We start from the raw sequence: 22469 nt of genomic DNA, 5'->3' as shown, positions 1-22469 counted from the left end.
AAGACCGCTCTTCTCCACCTTCACCCTGCAGTGGTGGAATGACCTTCCTATGGATGTCAGGACTGCCCACTCTCTGACCGCTTCCTCAAGACATCCCACTTCAGACAACACCTGTAAAACTCAACTCTTCCCTTCTGGACAATATAGCACTCTGCCTTTAATGCACTTGAACTTAGCAGTTGGTTCAAACTACTTAACAGCAATGCTGGAAATTCACTGTATAATTCTGTGCAAAATATAAAACTATAAAAGAAGGGGAAACAATATTAATGTAGAAATAGGTTTTTTTTTATGCTGGGTGGTTTTTGGATAATAATAACTAGAACTGCCAGGCAGTTTTACGGCTCCCAAGACCGAGTATCAGTACCCGTCTCAGCATGTTTAGTTCTCAAGTGCCAAGTTTAAAATCAGCAACTTCAATTGTTCCACAGATTTTGAAAGTTTTTTTTTTTCATAAATGCGTCAGGCAGCCATATTGCAAAAGTATTGACCCCCCCCCCCCCCCCCCCCCTTGGCATTTTTCCTATTTTGTTACCTTACAACCTGGAATTAAAATTGATTTTTTGGGGGTTTGTATCATTTGATTTACACAACATGCCTACCACTTTGAAGATGCAAAATATTTTTTATTGTGAAACAAACAAGAAATAAGACAAAAAAACAGAAAACTTGAGCGTGCATAAGTATTCACCCCCCCCCAAAGTCAATACTTTGTAGAGCCACCTTTTGCAGCAATTACAGCTGCAAGTCTCTTGGGGTATGTATCTATAAGCTTGGCACATCTAGCCACTGAGATTTTTTCCCATTCTTCAAGGCAAAACTGCTCCAGCTCCTTCAAGTTGGATGGGTTCCACTGGTGTACAGCAATCTAAGTCATACCACAGATTCTCAATTGGATTGAGGTCTGGGCTTTGACTAGGCCATTCTAAGACATTTAAATGTTTCCCCTTAAACCACTCGAGTGTTGCTTTAGCAGTATACTTACCGTCATTGTCCTGCTGGAAGGTGAACCTCCGTCCCAGTCTCAAATCTCTGGAAGACTGAAACAGGTTTCCCTCAAGAATTTCCCTGTATTTAGCGCCATCCATCATCGTTTCAATTCTGACCAGTTTCCCAGTCCCTGCCGATGAAAAACATCCCCACAGCATGATGCTGCCACCACCATGCTTCACTGTGGGGATGGTGTTCTCGGGGTGATGAGATGTGTTGGGTTTGCGCCACATAGTGTTTTCCTTGATGGCCAAAAAGCTCAATTTTAGTCTCATCTGACCAGAGTATTTTCTTCCATATGTTTGGGGAGTCTCCCACATGCTTTTTGGCGAACACCAAATGTGTTTGCTTATTTTTTTCTTTAAGCAATGGCTTTTATCTGGCCACTCTTCCGTAAAGCCCAGCTCTGTGGAGTGTACGGCTTAAAGTGGTCCTATCGACAGATACTCCAATCTCCGCTGTGGAGCTTTGCCGCTCCTTCACGGTTATCTTTGGTTTCTTTGTTGCTTCTCCGATTAATGCCCTCCTTGCCTGGTCCGTGAGTTTTGGTGGGCGGCCCTCTCTTGCCAGGTTTGTTGTGGTGCCTTATTCTTTCCATTTTTTAATAATGGCTTTAATGGTGCTCCGTCGGATGTTCAAAGTTTTGAATATTTTTTTATAACCCAACCCTGATCTGTACTTCTCCACAACTTTGTCCCTGACCTGTTTGGAGAGCTCCTAGGTCTTCATGGTGCCGCTTGCTTAGTGGTGTTGCAGACTCTGGGGCCTTTCAGAACAGGTGTATATATACTGAGATCATGTGACAGATCATGTGACACTTAGATTGCACACAGGTGGACTTTATTTAACTAATTATGTGACTTCTTTTTAAACAAGTTATTTTTTTCATTTCACTTCACCAATTTGGACTATTTTGTGTATGTCCATTACATGAAATCCAAATAAAAATCAAAATTCCAGGTTGTAAGGCAACAAAATAGGAAAAATGCCAAGGGGGGTCAATACTTTTGCAAGCCACTGTATTGCTACAGTGTTTAGGATGATGCTTGTGAAGTTCCGAGTTAGTCAAGTAAACCGTTTATCAACTGAGGCAGTTTTAAATTTCAGACTTAAACATACACCTAGTGGCCATCTTGTATTATAAAACATAACCATTTTGACATTTGTATTCCATTGTTACTGGGACAATAACTACCATGCTTGGAGTTTGTTGGCGAAACAGTTTTCAGGTTTGCTGTTAAGGGCGCGTTTCGATAAGATTTGTGGCAGCCATTTTGACATTAAATTTTGACACAGCAGCTTCTGCTTCGCAAACTTGATGCGGGTTTGGATGCTGATGATACATGCCAAGTTTCAGATCAATCGCTTCACCGGTTCCCATGAAGAAGATTTCAAAAGGTTAACGAAAAATGCATAACGGCACCAATTGCAAGGATGCAGCAGCAAAAAATTTTCAGCATCTGACAGCCAATGTATCCAGCTTGTTAGCTGCCAAGTCAGAACTTGATCAGTCACACAGCTTCAAAGCAGCAGCAGTTTAAAGTTTTGGGAAGAAAAATAAATCAATAAAAAATCTTAACAATAGTAACTTAACTAATAATAATAATAATAATAATAATAATAATAATAATAATAATAATAAATATAGCTGCAAGCAGCAATAACCAGGGGCCAAGGTAGCTTACACTTTGATGACATACATTTTGGAACGGCCACAATGATCATTACTGTGTAAATTCTCATATCTGTACATAATGCCAGATGATATTTCAACTTCAGTTTATTCAGAAACTGGCAGCAAGAAAGAACTGGTGACTGCTTAGTTAGGAAATGCCAATTAATAATCTAACAAAACAAGGAATCCTCGGATCATCCTCATATTCATCCTCATAGGTTTCCTATATGTGTTCCATAGTCACTATGACCCCATCTGCACTCTGTAAGCAGTTTTGCATTTGACCTTAAGAAGAATCAAACGATCACAGGCAAGGTACATTTTGGATAATGTATATATGTGTTCTTGTTTGCATTTCATAGTAACAATGACCATATCAACACTCTAAAGAGTTATAAGCTAATTTTACATTTTAACTTAAGTCAAAGGTCGCAGGCAAGGTCATTTTTCCAATAGAGAACATATGGTTTCCTATATGTGTTCAATAGTACCCATTAACTTATCTGCACTTTGCATGGAGTTATAAGCTAGTTTTACATTTGCCTGAAGATTTTGAAAGGTTTTTAAAGAAATGCATCGGGCTGCATCTTGAAAAACACAATTTTTGAAAACTGTATTGACACAGGGATGATGCTCATCACTTTTGGAGTTAATCAAATAAAGCACTTTTCAACTGATTTAGTTTTAAATTTAATAACAAAAACGTAGGTCTGGCCGCCATCTTGTTTTACAAAAGAACACCATTTTGCCATATTTGAATTCCATTGTTCATAAAATGACGCCTACCAAGAGAGGAGTTAGCTGGTCAAACGGTTTGCAGACAGAAGCAGTTTAATGTTTGGGGCACGTTGGTTGCTGATGACATATGCGAAGTTTCATATCAATTGGTTCAAAAAAAGATTTTGAAATTAAAATTAGTGAGGCCACCATCTTGTTTGATGCAGGAGCGCAATTATTATTATTTTTTTTTTCTCAACTGTAATCTACACGGGATGATACCTGCCAAGTTTCATGTTGACTGGTTACACCGCATGCGAACAGGAGCAGTTTAAAGTTTTGGGAGGAAAAACGACAATAATAATAAAATTAAATAAAAAAAAAAAACTTTACAATAACAATAGGCTTCCCAAGCCAGCTTGACAGCATTATAATAATAAACAATAACAGCATCAGTGAAGAAAAAAAAAAAGTGATGAATGCAGTAATTGTATCAATTAAATATGAGACTATATGGGCTAACATGGGTTTCTCTTGGAAATCTGTGTCAGGACTCTCAAATGAAACAATTGAAGGTCACAGAGGAAATGTTGGGGCTTCCAGTAAGTAGGGTTACCAGATTTCCAGAGTGAAAAACAAGGGCATTTCTTCAATCCACTGCCACAGCAACTCTGAAGCAGTTAAAATAACTGTATATAAATAGGGATGGGAATTTGGAATAGTTTCCTATTCAAAAGGGTGTGATCAGCTCACCGCGCACCAGTGACCCCTGCAGACTGGCAGGGCGCTTGTGGGCTTGCCTATAAGCTACGACACTGTAGCTCTGGGTTGGCTGAACGGCGGGCCTGCAGACTGAAAAGCAGCGGTCAGCTGATGGCACATGCATCGAGGACAGAGTGCATTCGTCTTCACCGCTCCCTGTGTAAAATCAATTGTCGATTACTAAATTATTTTAAAAAATAAAAAAATAAAAAAACCCACACACAATAGCTGACCTTTTTTTTTTTTTTCCCCCTTCCATAACTGACAAACTGAACACTATTGGACAATGATGAAAAACAGCACACAACAGCCAGTGCCTACCTCATCGATCCTGCGTTCCTAGCAAAATTTATGAATTGTGAAAGCTTACAATACAAAGCAAAACATGTTTAAAATCAGATCAGTGTTTTTTTTTTTTTTTTTTTAAATGCTTAAACATTTTTTGTGGGGGACCAATTAGGAATGAATACTCAGATTGTTTTCCAAATGGTTTCATGTGGGTACATCCAGCATTACTTTTGAAAATCCAGTATTTGCACCAAATATGGCCTTGATAGCCCTACCAGTTTAGAAGAGAGAGTCTCCTTTTCTTTATTCTGGGCTGGGAACCTTCCCTAGAAAATCCACCCAACAGAGATTGGCAGCATTTTCCAGTTCATCATCTTCTACTATTATTATACTGATTTTTGGTAACCCAATCTTCACATAGTATAATGTTTTACATGCAAATAAACATTCAATTATTTGTAAGTTCCCTAACAATCCAAATTATTAGGCTAGATCACAATTTTAGCATCCATGCAACTGCTGTCTGCTACTTTTGTACATGTCCAGCTACTGAAACTTACAGAAATATCATTACAATAGCACATTCACCCTTTGCAGGAAATTAAATCACTAAGCAAATTTGCTGAAACTTGTTCATATCACTAACACGCCTCTATGTGGACATTATTCTTGAAAATGTTTCTTTGTAATGGCTTATCCCACCAGGTTGAGATTAAATGTTGGTGCTATTTACAAAAGATACATATTAAAACAGTAAAACATTGCAATCCTAACGCCTAGAGGAGCAGCGTCTTCAAAAACAGGAACAATTTATTACATACCAGCAACAAAGTTAGTTCTGCCGTGTTTTACAGAATGCTTTAATTCAGCTCGGCAGGCAGTGTTCTGCAGCGCCCAGTACTGTGCTAGGAAATCATGGTAGGCTTATTGATGTGCAGATGTTTTACTGTATATGAATACAGCATTCCATTTCGCTCCAACTTTTTACACTCGGCAGAATTTCAGCATGTTTTCACTATTTTCATTTATGAATGTTTAACCATTGTTACTACAGCTTGTACTGCATGCATACAACATCAAATATCAAATGCATGCATACAACATATCGCAAAACGTCCTTTCATATTATGTAAGTTGCAACAGGATCAGGCATACTACACCCACCCCTCATTATATTGCACCTCATACTGTGGATTCCGATATATCGCGGTCCTGGAGTTTGACTCCTTTTACTGTCTAACTGCATGTGCCTTAGCTGCAATATACACTGAACAAAAATATAAACGCAACATGCAACAATTTCAAAGATTTTACTGAGTTACAGCTCATAAGGAAATCAGTCAATTGAAATACATGTATTAGGCCCTAATCTATGGATTTCACATGACTGGGAATACAGATATAAATCTGTTGGTCACAGATACCTTAAAAAAAAAAAAAAAAAAAAAGGTACGGGCGTTGATAAGAAAACCAGTCAGTATCTGGTGTGACCACCATTTGCCTCAGGCAGTGCAACACATCTCCTTCACACAGAGTTGATCAGGCTGTTGAATGTGGCCTGTGGAATGTTGTCCCACTCCTCTTCAATGGCTGTGTGAAGTTGCTGGATACTGATGGGAACTGGAACACGCTGTTGTACACGTCGATCCAGAGCATCCCAAACATGCTCAATGGGCGACATGTCTGGTGAATATGCAGTCCATGGAAGAACATTTTCAGCTTCCAAGAATTGTGTGCAGATCCTTGCAACATGGGGCCGTGCATTATCATGCTGAAACATAAGGTGATCGCGGCGGATGAATGGCACGACAATAGGCCTCAGGATCTCGTCATGGTACCCCTGTGCATTCAAATTGCCATCGATAGAACGCAATTGTGTTTGTTGTCCATAGCTTATGCCCTATAACCCCACCGCCACCATGGGGCACTCTGTTCACAACGTTGACATCAGCAAACCGCTCGCCCACACGACGCCATACACGCTGTCTGCCATCTGCCCGGTACAGTTGAAACCAGGATTCATCCATGAAGTCGGTTACGACGCCGAACTGCAATCAGGTCAAGACCCTGGTGAGGATGACGAGCACGCAGATGAGCTTCCGAGACAGTTTGACAGTTTGTGCAAACCCACAGTTTCATCAGCTGTCCGGGTGGCTGGTCTCAGATGATCCCACAGGTGAAGAAGCAGGATGTGGAGGTCCTGGGCTAGCGTGGTTACACGTGGTCTGCGGTTGTGAGGCCGGCTGGACGTACTGCCAAATTCTCTAAAATGACATTGGAGGCGGCTTATGGTAAAGACCATGGGACCAACACTTCACATGTTGCGTTTATTTTTGTTCAGTGTACATAGGCACTTAGAATTATTGTTTGTTTTATTTTGTACTGCACATTGGATAACATGGAAATAATTTTAAATGCAATATAAGATACAAGTGTTTGCAGGTCTGTACACTCAGTTTTAAAAGGAGATTAATCAGGAGGTATAGTAACTGGTAAATGCAAGATTTCATTTAACTGCACTCACGACGACCGTCTGACTGTTGCCCTCAAAGAGAAGGAGGGTGGGGCTGAGGTTAGTGGCCACTTAATCAAGGTGCACTCTGCTCAGCTCACCTCACTTCTCTTTCATTAAGACTAGTATTGGAGACTTGTCAATCGAGAAGTCCTGCAGGATCAAACCTACAGTAATGCTTTGCACTATTTTGTTCTGTTATGTTTTGTTTTGAACTTAAGTATTGCAGCGTTCAGTTTGCATAAAAAGTGTGATCTGTACTGTTTTGCTTTAAGCATTCTTTTTGTTTCCAGAATTAAACCTGTATAAGGGCAAAAGACAAGACGCAGCCATTTTCATGTCCTAGCAACTTAAGTGATACGTGAAACATTGACATATTTAATTTTATATTCCATAAAACTACTTCCTATGGACTAACTTATACAGTGATTTTTTTCTTTTTCTTTAAGGATAGGTTTGATTTTTTTTCACTCCAAATAGTCTGAATGTCCCATGGTGCGACTGCCCCCGGAGGTGTGCAGTTCCAAAAACTTGGAATAAACTCAACCTTTTATGCATAAAAAATGCAATATACGGCTCCTGAACTGATTCTACGGGGGTTTCCTATGCTACTATATCACACCGTTTTAAAAAAATAAAAAAAATAAAAAAAATCCTATTTCCACTTTTTTTTTTTTTTTTTTTTTTTTTTTTTTTAAGATTAAAAAAAAGTCATCCAAATCAATGTCCTATGGTGTGACGGTTAATCTGCCATGAAATTCAGATAAGATGTGTTAATTTTATATGTCCAGCATAGGACACAGTGTGACAGGTATTCGAGTGTCACAACACAGGACACAGTCATCACACCATAGGACATTAACTTTTCACTTGTTTTTTTTTAGCCTTCTAAGATGTACTATATATTTGTATAAATCTGTAAAGGCAGTATACGTGATTTACCAATAATTCACGTAGGATTTTAAGTGATAAATCTATCATTTTAAAATAGAGCTTACGCTTTGCTAGAATATGGTTTGCACAGCACCAGTTCAACTGGATCCACCAGGCAAAAGCTCAATTTTTCTTTTAAAATCCTGAAATAATGAAATAGCTCTCCATTTTTCAGAAAATTATGCTTGTAAGCTGAGCTCAGAAATACAGGCTTTCCACTTTGGGGGCAGTCAACAGCAAGCCACAATCCATACAATGGTAGCATACACGTCAGATGGATGTCAGTCGTATGCAACAATTTCAAACTGCACACGCCATGATGGGAGAGCTGTATGGGCTCACATTGAGCCTGTACTCAAAGAAACGTTGATGATCTGCATGTTATGAGTGATGGTACAGTCAGTCAATACAAAAATAAAGCTAATTGCTACCTCCTCAGCACTCTTCTATTCTCAAATGGCTTTAAGTCAACCACCTGGAACTGCTGTGAAAAATCTCATGGGAAAGGAGCTCCTGATGGTGTAGAAGGTGCAGTAAAGAGAATGGCAGACATCCATGTCAAGGACCTGCAAACACCAGAAGATCTATACACTAAGTGAGAAGTCACCTGCAATATAAAGTTCTTCTGGGTAACTGAAGAGGAAATCCTCAGCTGTGATGAAAAACTACCTGTCACAGTCAAGAAAGTACCTGGCATAATGAAATCAAATCAGGTTATTGCAACAAGTCCTGGAGTGATTCATCAGAGACATAAGTTGTTTTTCCGAAAGACCTAACATTTGCAGTTGTAGATTTTTTAGAACATTTGCAGATAAGACCGATGTGAGGGAAAGAGAGGAATCTGAAAGTATCCGCTCTAGCTGCAGTAGCAAGCATGAAGTCAATTTGACATCAGAAAGCTCAAATTCAGAAGCTAAGGAGGTGGATGTTGGAAGGTTTGTTTTAGTCAAATATGACAACCATCCACATGGTCGGTCAAATTATGAAGAACTCTGAAGATGAAGTGGAAGTGAGCTGCATGAAGCAACTTAATGTCAACAATGTGTTTACATGGCCACAAAAACCTGACTGCACATGCTGCTACCATTCAGAAGTTCTCAGTCATATCTCACAGCCAGAACCTTCACCATCGTCACGCTTTGTGAAGCTGACCCATGATCAGTGGGAAAATTTCAGGCAGCTATCATAATCATTTCAAGGATACTTTAAAACCCCTCCTGATTCTCAAAGTGTCTGATTTTAGACTTCCCCACACATGCACAATTATTTAAAAAATGTAATTATTTTTAGCTACTTTATGAAATAGTATGTCATTTTTTTCCATACTTACTAGTACAGTACTTGTTTTCCTGTCACTTGGTTATGTCTTAATGTTACATAACGTACGATGTTACTTCTTAACTAGTGTTATTTTACTTACTGAACTTAATGTTACTTACTATTTAAATGCTACTTGTTAGTGAAAATGGCCATGAAGTACCATAAAAAAATGAACTGTCCCGAAAATGGACTGGCTTTCCGTGCATACTGTCTCTTACCGTACTTATGTCCAACATGTTGCTTTTAAAAACAAAAACAAAATTAAAGTATGTTTTCTTTCCAAATGTTTCCCATTGTCTATCTTGTATTTTCTCATTTGTCATTTCTCAAATCATCACCATATCAGTCAGTCCTAACGATAGTGTCCTGGGGTGTGACGTCTCAGTCCTACGGTGTGACATTTAAAATTGGTAAACAGAATGTAATGAATAATGCTTTATTCTGTAAATTTGTACAACATTAGGGAAAACTGATTAGTACAAAGCTATACAAATTATTTTAGGTAGAATACATTTTTGATTAAAAAAATGAAATGACAGGTGTCAGCTATGGCTAAAATGACCAACGTTACAGCCCAAGTCTCATTTAAAACACTTTTAAAAATAGAAAACAATTTTTTTTTGGTCATGGTAACAAGTTACACACACACACATATATATATATATATATATATATATATATATATATATATATATATATATATATATATATATATATAATATATATTAAAAAAACGTTTGTAAGAAGAAACATTCTATTCATCTTTTTAAAGAACATGTTGTCACACCATAGGACACTTGTAGGCCACAAGTTAGCTACATCCTGTAAAAAATGTCAAAATGAATTTGATCTAGTGTGGACAAATACATTCTCATAAAGGGAAGACTCTGTACAATCCAGTGGAAGGTTAGTTTTGTTGCTTTTTCAATTTTGATTTTTCAGTTTTGAAAACCTTATTCGTCTTTCGCCCATATATTGAATAAACCAAACTAATATCTGAAGAAAAGGACTGTGCATTTCGTTAATCAAGAAACAACTACTCACTACTTTAAAAAGCTACTTAATTGGAGAGCCACCCATCAGATTGTTTGCTGACTTTTTCTTCCAAAAACATTGGGCGGTTTCAGACCAGACTGCAGTGAAACACCTGACCACCGAACCTGACTCCTGACCTCAGGATCAGCATACAGCGGAGACAGACTGCTCCTAATAGACGACCTCTTCAGGACTGAAAGGAAAGAATACAGTACTACAAAATGAACCATCTACATTTGTGAGTATATATTATTTTGGTTATTGAACATATGCAGTTGGGATATAACAAGTATAAAAAAAAAAAAAATTGTGTAGTGTTATGACGTGCCAGTAAAAAGTTATTGGACTAACTGGACATGCTTGTATTGTCTATGGGTAGAGGCATAATCATTTTTATTGCTACTGAGAGTGATGTATGAAACAGGATCTCTAAATTGACAAATTGTTTGGTATTAAGAGAGAAGTTAAAACCCCTGAACTCAGGCTATAGAAGAGTTAAGTTAGAACCTCTCAAATCATCGTTAGTATGTCTAAAAAATAAGTGTTAACCACTGTAATGATCGCACCACGTGGAGTGTGGATTAGATAACTAAATACTGCAAAGAGGGGCTGTATGTAAAGAACAGGTGAGGACCCTGTGACTACATTGAGACAGGAATGTGATACTAGAAATATAGCTGAGAAAAATAAGAAAATGAAGCAGGTTAATTGTGTAATGGCAATGAATCAGACAATTGAGGAGTTGCAAAACAGATATGATTTTACAAGCAAAGACTGTAGAAAAATGTCTGTTGAGACAAAGCTTGAAAGAAGAAATTTAAAAAAATTGGAAAGTGTTATTTGGGCATCAATGGCTGAGAGGCAGCTGGCTGCCATACAACAAATGGAATTGCGTAAAAACAATGCAGGTCAATTAAAAGAATTGCAACGATTGTCTAAGAAAAATATACGATTGAACGGTAGCTTAAGAAACATACAGATCACATCAGGAATTGTGGAGTGTCAGGTGAAAATAAGACAGATGCATTGTGCAAGAGTTACGTGCAGCGCGTAAACAGACTCAGAGTCAGAAAGAGGCAAATAAAAAATTACAGCGCCACACTGCAGTGGTGTTTGCCAGGGCTAAAGTCAGAGACTGACCGTGAACAAGATGAGGATTCTGATGTTATGGGACTGGAGGACAGTGATGACAGCAGTAGTACCACAAGAGAGGTGGACAGGGAGGATGTTGCTTTCTCAGAGGAGGAGCAGGAGTACCAGGATAGAAAGCACCCACCACATGCTGGAGTAGGGGAAGGAGTTATGACAGAGTCGCGAGGCAAGTAAGGGCACCGGTAGCAAGTCAGAGCAGAAGACAGTGGCTGTTACTCCCTTGGTTACCCGTCAGGTACGCGCTTCTGGGACCACGGATGGGGAAGGCACCACTATATAGCAGTATGATGATGTACAGGTTAATTGAGATGTCACCTTGGCAAAGCGGTTATTGACTAAGGATCAACTACCAAAGTGGGATGGCAACAGTGAACCCACTGTGTGACAAGCTGCGTCAGCTACAGCGTACATATAACCTGAGTGATAGAGACTGTTGTCGTGTTTTGAGTTCTGCACTGCCCGTTGAGGTGCCAGTACCGGTCGAATTGTCCCCGGGTAATGTTAATTACCCACAGCATGCACCATGTGTAGTCGTCATGTGTACTGCAGCTAACTATTGCCATACATACCCCTGATCTGTGTAAGATTTTATAAGCAAAACCCAAAGAGAGCCAACACTTGACACTTGCAACACACAGAGAGTGTAGTGCAGTCGATGTAACACTGGTCGGTAATGACTCGACATTTTGGCAGTTGATGATTAGCAAGTACAAGGGTTTGGTATCCCCTACATGTAAGCATCTGCTGATACAGTACAGTCATGAACTATCGAGCGACAGTGTTTTGCTTTGAGCATTCTTTTTGTTTCCAGAATTAAACCTGTATATATTGAATAAACCAAACTAATATCTAAAGAAAAAGATTGCATTTTTTTCATCAAGAAACTACTCACTACTTTTAAAAACTAATTAAATGGGAACAGATACCTTAATATAATTTATCTTCCAAATATCCTATAACAATTACTATAGCCTACATCAAGAACAAACAATACACACACTGCATTAGTCTTAATCCTCCAGCTAAGTTTACATTGTGATCTCCATGTCCCATCAGTCAGGCATCACAGGCTTAATTAAGCAATATAACCCAAAGAGGGCTTTACCATCTGGCCCACCTCATGCTGTTAAATATCCAAAGCCTTTTGGCTTTGTTAGACAAGACAGCACAGTGCCTGTTATGACATGCTAAAATAAAGTTGCTGAAAGTGAATAGTCTGCATCCAGTTGTTTGACTTCTACAACTTGTCATTCAAACCGGAGACCTGTTGCTATTGCTATTATGGTTACTGTATTGCTTGACAGCAAAAACTAATCTCGATTTAATTTTTATTTTCTTCAACTTTATTTGCTATACTAAATTTAAATAGACAGACTGAATGTATAGGACAGCAAGGAAGCAGCCTTACAATCCACATTCAGAGGATGTGTACTAGAAAGATGATTTTCTTTCAAGCAGGAAAAAGGTAAAATACATAAATTAATACTTAATTTATGTATTTTCCAGTGGATTGATTTGGAACAGAGATTAAACATTTTAAACAATAACATTCAAGGTCCTTTACCAAAGATTTGGCACCTCATATTGACCAATTGGAATAAAGAAAATCTCTGATCAATTTTATAACTTAACTCATTGCTGTCCTATGTCGGACCAGGTCCGACATTGCAATTTTCCCTTTCCAGTCCGATGTCAGAAAGACGTAAAGCACAGGTCTCTAGTCGTTTTTTCTCTGGAAAAAGCACAGAAAACCATTCAATGGCAGAGTGAGCCCAACCCAACCCCCACTCCCCCTCCCACGTATAACGCTCTTTGGTTATAATGCTCATATAATGTCCCGTGAGTCACGTAATAGCGAAGGAGCACTGCAATATTAACATATCATACATACATTTTATATATATATATTATATATATATACACACACACACACATATATATATATTATATACAGTGCCTTGCAAAAGTATTCAGACCCCTGACCAATTCTCTCATACTACTGAATTACAAATGGTCCATTGAAATTTTGTTCTGTTTGATATTTTATTTTTAAACACTGAAACTCAGAATCAATTACTGTAAGGTGACATTGGTTTTATGTTGTGAAATATTTAAGAAAAATTAAAAACTGAAATATCTTGCTTGCAGAAGTATTCAACCCCTGTGCTGTGGAAGCTCCCAGTTTGCACCGAAAGAAATTGCCCTAACAAGGGCAGAATTACCTTAGCAGTGACCACCACCTATGAACCATTAAAGTTGCTGACACATTTTCTGAATAAAAACCCCACTGTTGAAGGATCATTGGTAAGGCTGTGAATCTGAAGGAAAATGAAGACCAAAGAGCATTCTGCAGAAGTTAGAGATAAAGTAATACAAATGCATAGATTAGGGAAAGGGTACAAAATAATATCCAAGTGTTTGGATATCCCAGTGAGCACAGTTGAATCAATAATCAGGAAGTGGAAGCTGCATCACACCACCCAGGCACTGCCAAGAAAAGGCCGTCCCTCAAAACTCAGCGCTCAAACAAGAAGGAGATTTGTGAGAGAAGCCACAGAGAGGCCAACAATCATTTTGAAGGAGCTACAGAGTTCAGTGGCTGGGAGTGGAGTAATGGTGCACCAGTCAACCATATCAAGAGCTCTGCATAACACTGGCCTGTATGGGAGGGTGACAAGAAAGAAGCCATTACTCAAAAAGTACCATCTGAAAGCACGTCTGGAGTTTACCAGAAAGCATGAGTGACCCAGCTGCGATGTGGGAAAAGGTTTTGTGGTCAGGAGACCAAGATAGAGCTTTTTGGCCAAAACTCAAAGCGCTATGTGTGGCGCTAACTTAACACTGCCCATGCCTCAAGACACACCATCCCTACAGTGAAGTATGGTGGTGGCAGCATCATGCTGTGGGGATGCTTCTCATCAGCAGGGACTGGGCATCTTGCTACAATTGAAGGAAGAATGGATGGAGCACAATACAGGAAAATACTGCAAGAGAATCTGCTTCAGTCTGCTAAAAAACTGAAGCTTGGGAGGAAATTCACCTTTCAGCAGAACAATGATCCCAAGCACAAGGCCAAAGCAACATTGGAGTGGCTCAAGAACAAAAAGGTGTCTGTCCTACAGTGACCCAGTCAAAGTCCTGATCTCAATCCCATTGAGAATCTGTGGCACTATTTGAAAATTGTGGTCCACAAGCATTGTCCACCCAACCTGAACAACCCGGAGCAAATCTGCCAAGAAGAATGGGCCAAAATCACTCCGACACTGTGTGCAAAGCTGGTACATACTTACCCAAAAGACTTAAAGCTGTTACTGCAGCGAAAGGTGTCTCTACCAAACATTAATGTGTGGGGGTTGAATACTTATGCAAGCAAGATATTTCAGTTTTTTTTTTTATTTATAGATATATACATTATATATATATATATATATATATATATATATATATATATATATATATTAGTTGCGCCACAAGGGAAAATGTTTCGCTTGTGACGACGTGGCAAGCAGCTAGCCGGAACGTAGCATAACAAGCTGGGTTAAATAAATAAATTGTTCAAAAGAAGAACAGTAATGTGTATTCCAAACAATTGAGATATTCAATTTTTTTTTATTTCAAGGTCTTTAAAAAGAAACCAAAGTTACACAATTTTACAATAATCCTTTTGTATGGTTTCAGTTCCCCATAGACATATTTTCATATAGTACGTAGGTTATAAAATATAAAATGTGGCACAAAGTACATATCCAGTTTTACCTGCAAGTAAGTGGAAAAAAACGTTTATGTTTTATATTCCTTAATTATGGAACAACAGTGACAAACAAGTTTTCCACTTATTCTTGCAAGCACACTGATCAAGTGGAAGTTACATCTCTTAATGGTGCAACAACAAAATCAAAACTCCACAATCACATGATCACAGTAAAGTTTATTAGACTATTTAAAATGTGAGATGATGCACATTAGTATAGCTTTTTCAGTAATCAGTAAGTAATCTATATTATTTTAACTACAAATAATACAACTTACATGCAGAAACTACTACTATGCAGAAGGCTACGACTGAACAAAAAAAAAAAAAGTTGCAAACACTAGCACCGCCACAGCCGTTTTTTGAACAGCTTTTGCAATTAAAATATCTCTGCGTATGTGAATATCTCGTGCATGTCCGTTCTTAAGTGTTACTAAATATCTGAATCAAATACCCATACGGTTTTTCAGCTGCAGAATCGTAAAAATGAATACGTTATAAGCACTTGCTTCTGCAACCGCCAGACCCGCAGTTTATGTGGCATATTGAAAGGAATTCAATACAGCTGAAAATTTAGTCTGGGCTTTGTAACAAAATCAAAGTCATAGTAAAAGAACATACTACATACTCCTGTCGAGTGCTGAAACACTAATGAAAGTCATTCTACACATCATATTTATTATTTATTTTATTAGCAGTTGTCACAGAATTGAATCACAATACACCATCAACACAATTACTTGGAGGGACTTCATTTTGCAGCTAGCCCTGGAGCTATGGCAGAAACATTTTGATAAGAGACACGAAAGCCGGCTGGCAAATGCCCCTCAACCTTCAGCCAGCGCTGCGCCCACTGGCACACGGAATAAGACAATGCCAGGTTGCTAAATGTGCAGGGGTTGCGTGTTGATGTGTGTGTGTGGAGTGTGGGGGTGGGGTGGGGAGTGCAGGGAAAAGACTGGGAAGGGTACTGTAAAACAGAAACTACTACAATCATTTATTTTCAATTTTGACTCCCAGTTCCCTTTTCTCACTTTATGATTTTATATTGTGATTATTTAATTATTGCCAAAATAAACAGCCTTCTCAAAAATGTGTTTTAAAATAAGCCTTTAATAAAGGAAAATGACTGCTTTAATTAATTTGCATGTATCTATTTCAGTGCAATGTAGTTTCTTGATTGTAATAAGAAATACGTTTTGTCACCATCTTAAATTAATTCACAATCCAATTTATGGTAAACTGTGCTGCATGACTTAGAAACTCGGCTGTCAGCCGAGTCCCCAAAACTAGGCTGAATACGAAAATTATCTAAAAACCAAATCGGCCCAGAATTTGTGACGTAAATGAAAATGGGGCAGTCATTATTTAAAACTATGACTGCATTAGATATATACTAATGTATCCCGTAACAAAACTGCAATAGTGTATAAAATACATCGCGCAAATGATTATCGATACATGCGATTTGAAAGAAAAAAGTATACCACTACAGGAAAAAAACTCTTCTTACATTCATTCGTGCATAACATGATAATTCATATAAAGTAATAACCCATAGTTTGTTATGTTAGTATTGCAAAATACCACGTTATATTTTAATAGAAAAGTTGTGGGAAAGCAGATCTCTCGCTCTCTTTCTCTAATGTTAAAAATGCCTGCAAGCTTTTCCACTCGTGTGATGACTTATTCATGCGACAGACATGGACCAATTAAAATGCGAGACTTATGTGATTCCATCCCAAAAACCAGGCCTGTGTCATACCTCCCTAAATGGGTGTGGAACTTACCAGGCACGTGACTGATGATCGATCTCACTGTATACGGAAGTATCTCAGTATAGTGTATGAGCTTAATCTCAGTGTATGCATTTCAGTATAGAGTGTATGCATCCGAGTATATAGTGCATGTACCATGGGGTGAATTATGTCCCTAACAGCGCCCCAGAGTATTATCCTGACAACTACTTCCATAAAGCATAAGCATGCGCATGACTTTTCCTGGCTGGCCTGCAGAGGGTTGCGAGGATCTCTGTTTCTTTCCCTGACCGGCCCCGCCCCCATTCCCACCTTGGCCCTGCCCCCACTCCCGCCCCCCCACCACCACGCTGTGAAAAATTCCTGGTGTGAACACTGATCAATATTAATATATAAAAAGATCCAAACACTATGAATGGTGCATAATGCAGGCTGTCTTGTCATCATAAAAGAAAAACATTCGGTACATCTGTCTTATTGAAAGGTGGAGGAAGCACTGATCTTAAAAAACCCTAGCTCTGTAAATGTTTAAATCCCAACACCAGGCCTGTTTTATATTTATACAGAGTAAGACACACACATGTAATTAAAGTTTTATTTTAAACAAAAATTATTATGTGACTTGATTGACAAGATTTGTACAGCTTAATGGTATTACTGACAATTGCCATTATTAGAATTTCACTGTGCATACAGGTGTAAATCTGTTAGTCAAAATGCCAAGGCAATAAAACATACCACCAACTCGTCCTTACCAATGAATGTAAAATAAACCCACCTTCAAACAGAGAACCTGTGGGAGCTAAAATTGTGTTTTATAACAAATTGTGTGGGCAACAGTTGTTGCCAGACAAGTAAACATTTCCCAACCACTGTTTTTCTTGTACAGGTATTTAGAAACAAAAAAACCCCAAAAAACAACTGGCCTTTCAGTTTGGATTAACAAGTGGACTTCCATATCAAAGGCAAATTTTATCTTAACTATGTGACAAGTAATAAATACTGTGTGTGTGCGTGTAAACGTAAACACACACATATATAGAACTGTTAATATCATATATATATATATATTATATATATATATATATATATATATATATATATATATATATATATATATATATACACACACACACACACACACACACACAATTGTGTTTTAATCAAAAATATTATACTGTACATTTTAACCGGGGTAGCAATGTGAATACAACTATGAAAATGGACAATCAAAAACAATTCCACATTTGAAAATTAAAATGCTTGTGGAAATATTAGGATCCATGGCACGTACTCCATCCATTTCAAAACATAAGGTAGACAACAATAAATTGCATTAGGATTACAACCAGATTACCATGTATATCCATAACAATTAGATGGATTGATTTTGTTTAAGACGGATTGTTTGTTTTAAACGGGTATCGTAGCTCTTTTCCACTTGTTATTGATTCCATGAGAAGACGACTGCATTGCAACAAAGGCGAAATGCAGAACATTAAACAACTTCATTTAAAAAAAAAATGTTAAGACATAGAGGTTTTATTTAATCGTGTAATCATGAGTGGTATCCTAGAATTTGTCAAAAAGAAAAATAATAATTTGCCCATTGATAAATCGTCCACTGTGTGCTTCATTCAACAATGCTTCAGTTCATGTAAGAATTTCCAAAAACATACATGAATTACATTAGTACGAGTTCAAAATATCCAATCTGACATGATGCATGCAATAAACACAAACAGTCCTGGTTGTATACTTGAATATGTTTGCACATGCAAAACTAAAATAAAGTTAAATAAATAAAACAAACATTCAAACAATGCAGCATTCGCATGTTTTTGTAAAATATATTCTTACCTCATGTTGGAAATGCTTTCCACGATCAAACTGTTCACCCTCGGTCCGAAACGTTATTCAATTAAATGTAACGCTATTCCTCTTCTTTTCACACGCACACGCACAGTCAGGCAGGCTCATTTGGTAACAAATTAAACAATATGTGGAAAAATGCCAAGACTAAAAATGTAAATCCCCCCAAAAAATGTAATAAAAAATGCGATTGTTCCAACTGTTTATAACATCCCATAAAGTGTAATGTTTGCTGTAAAGAAAAAAACAACTGCAACTCAATTCTCTTTTCTCTTTCGACTCAGACTTAAATCGCTTCGAGCAGCAGCAACGCGCGCCCCCGGGATTCCCGTCTCCGACACCGCACTGACGCAGCAGGGCTTCTCAGAGTGGCGTGGCACACGCACGAGACGTACAAAACTCTGTTAGCCACGCCCTCAGTGATTGTTCGCTCGTGAGAGAGTTCGTAATATGCCCTATTCTAGCGTGACACCTTATGGTGCTTAAAAAATCTTAAAAACAGTCCCTTGATTTTTTTTTTTCTACCTTGTTAAAAATGAAAAAGCACAGACTGCTATGGACATGGAGGTAACATTGCAACTGAAAAAAATATATACATTTGTGAACCGGGTTTAAGTTAGTTTCTTATTCCTTATTTGGGGTTGCACAAACAGGCAGTCACACTGGCTTTGCCATGATATATACCCCTCTTCCCTTATTAATAGTTGCCACTTTGTTGACTACTAGATTCTACATTCTACGGGTTCAATCACATTGAGCGCCTGTCTGTGCCACCTGAAGTAGGACATCATTTTAAATCTTAAGCCTTTCTCTTCAAAATAAACGCGCAATGTTAAGGCTCGAGCTGTCCACATCCAGCCAATATACGGACAGCTGGAACCTTGATCGACCAGTCACATTGCTGGTTCCAAGTTCCATTGCCAGGCTGGATAATAAATTAATTTGGGCTTCTGTTTTTGATTTTTATTAATTACATTTTTCGGTGCTTATTTTTTAGCTTTTTTCGAGATACAGATTTTTATAAACTGTATGACGTTGTTTTCAGTTACTTTCCAAAATGTTTGTTTTTTTGTTTTGTTTTATTTTTTTCTGACACAATATGTACAGGAACTCGTACTTACCACACTTAAGTTGTACCTTGTTTGCTTTGCTGCCTTATTCAACCAATTTGTTGTAGGCACACTTTTTCTGGGTTTATTGTGTCTAGGTATTTTTTTATTATTATTTTATTTTACATTTCGCAACAATTTGCAATTTTGTTAACTCCTCCCTATCTAACTGTATAGCTTTAAGTTCCACAAACACGTATCCGACATTTCTAATTGAAATCTATAGTTTTAAATCTCGCAATATTTATTGCAATATTTACTTGCAATTAATTAGAGGGGCCGATCTAACGTGATCTTGAAAAAAAGAAATTAAATAATGTTCGTATAACGTTCCTGCAACATTACTAAACACTAAAAACTAGCCAAACCCTGCCTTTGATGTGGAAGAAAGGTTAATTTTGAATGAGACCTAGTATGCAATTTCCGAATACTCTGTGTATTATTCCAGTAGGTTTCACAAACTACTGCTGGCCGTAGTCAACGCAAAAATAGTACATCTGATAACAACAGAACTCTATCACAGCAGGCTTTCTTACTGGGATTTTCAAACAGTTGTTATAGGGTCAGGGAGATCATTCTGTGCAGATTCTGTATAGAATCTGACCAATTTAGCCAATGGGTGCGTTCATGGAGATCATTCTGAGAAGATCATTGGCTAAATTGGTCAGATTCTGTGCAGAATGATCTCAGTGAACACCCCTTATGCACCATGAACAGTTCACTCAGCAACCAGGTGAAATTTACACCGGCTTTTTGATGCGGCCTAAGCTAAAGTATCAATGCTGACTCAGAGCCGGCCTATCTGCATGTGTGAACCCAACGCAGGCCCTGGGCCGGCCTTAAAGTGTCAATGCGGTGACGTAGCTCAAACCACTCCCCTACTAGGTCGAGCATAGTAGATGTCGGTTTTAAGGGGTAGCAACTGGGACAATGCAGAAATTAACACTTAGTGGTCCATTTATTCAGTGCTTGTCAGGCGCGTCAGGTTCAATTTATTTTCACACTCACAGTTTTAAATATTTTTTCCAGAGTAAAGCAGGTTTAAAAGGTATTGACTTGCAAAAGGACAATCCTGCATTTCCAGCCAAGCCCCACCCATTGTTCGCTGTATTTTTCACATACCTCTTTATAGACGTAGATACTCTCCCGATCACTTGTTTTATCACCAAACTCCACAATAATGTGATCCAAGTCATTAATTTATTATTATAACATCTCAAAAAGCTCTGCAAATGTCTGTGATATTCTTTGAGCGCTGGATGCAGAAGAAGCTATCTCTTTTAAGTCCATGTAATCTCTGTGGTGAAAACCTGCAAGGTTGTCCTAGAACTCTCGGAAATACTGAGCAGCAGGCCAGAGAGAAACCCACCATGGATCTTGGATTTTATGGAACCTACAGTGATCTCCAGCCCGTTAAATAGCAATGGGGAATGCACTGAATACACTGACACTTTTGACGATGATGCTGGGTCAGTCATGAATGGTAAGTATTTCTTCATCGTACAGCTTTCATTAAAACGATAAAACTTGCGTTCTCTCTCTCTCTCTCATTCTTTCTATTCCTTATGTATATATATATATATATATATATATATATATATATATATATATATATATATATATATATACATACACACACACATTTCAGATTGTATCTAAGATTGTAAATCTCAATATTGATAAATAATGCATACAACGTTGCATATTCAGTAACATTTAATATAATGATTATAATATATTTATTTATATATAATATAATATATTTATTTATTTGTTATAACTATGGCTGTTTAGGTTTTTATTTTAAGGGACAGTGCTCCATCATACACATAATACATAATACAATCAATAAGTATTGTAGAGTTATCGGTTGCTATCGACTTATCCTAAAATAATGAAAAATTTGCAGACACCAGGACTGTAGTGTATCACTGAGATCAAGTTTATTTCCTCACGCTAACAAACTAAGGACTCTTTTGGCCAAGCCCATGCCAAAAGAAAATAACAAAAGCCTATATCTAACCACTCGCTCTTTCCTATCATACAGCCACAGCCACTCTGCAACTAGCTGTATAGTGTTTTTCCCAGTAAACTAGCACACTGTTCATTTATCTGGTTCGTTACAGCACAACACAGCTTCTCTTAGCACAAAGTTTCTCCTACTAAACATGGAGGACCCTAAGGCCACTATTTATAGCTCCATCCCACGTGATCCCCTTCCCTCTAATCGCTGTCTCACAGTGGTTTCACAATACACAAGAATGACAAAAAAGCAAACAGACAACTGTTTACAGTTGCAGCAATACAGCAGTCCAAAAGTTCCATGATTACTACATTGCACCCCCCCTTCAGTCCCTCACCCTTGAGGAAGGACGAAATCATTGTAACGATGTGGAAGCATTATCATCCTGAAGAGACGTTTAATGGGAGCGTCAGGATAGGATTCTGGGGGGACCTGGTGAGAAAGGAGGGGTGGAACCGTCTGCGGTATGGTATCAGCTGGTCCTGGTAGAGAACGACAGTCCTGCCCCGGGGAAGTAGATGGATCCTGTAGACCACCTCCCCTAGGTGCTCCACCACTGGGCAGGGGCCCAAC

The 22469-nt window shown here is 38.2% G+C and overlaps 1 protein-coding gene across 1 annotated transcript in view; it reads right to left on the bottom strand.

Moving 5' to 3' along the window:
- The window catches only part of enah (ENAH actin regulator), a 234966-nt gene extending 215857 nt beyond the window's left edge, over positions 1-19109 (bottom strand). Inside the window, exon 1 of the mRNA XM_041250683.1 lies at positions 18753-19109. Within this exon, the coding sequence (XP_041106617.1) occupies positions 18753-18757 (5 nt within the window). The 5' untranslated portion in view covers positions 18758-19109. The remainder of the gene's footprint in view (positions 1-18752) is intronic.
- Positions 19110-22469: the final 3360 nt, after the last annotated feature.

Source organism: Polyodon spathula, chromosome 5 (genome assembly GCF_017654505.1).
Source record: "Polyodon spathula isolate WHYD16114869_AA chromosome 5, ASM1765450v1, whole genome shotgun sequence".
In the NCBI taxonomy this organism is placed as follows: Eukaryota; Metazoa; Chordata; class Actinopteri; order Acipenseriformes; family Polyodontidae; genus Polyodon; species Polyodon spathula.
The sequence above is the reverse complement of the archived record's forward strand: the minus strand, read 5'-3'. Positions and strand labels throughout refer to the sequence as shown.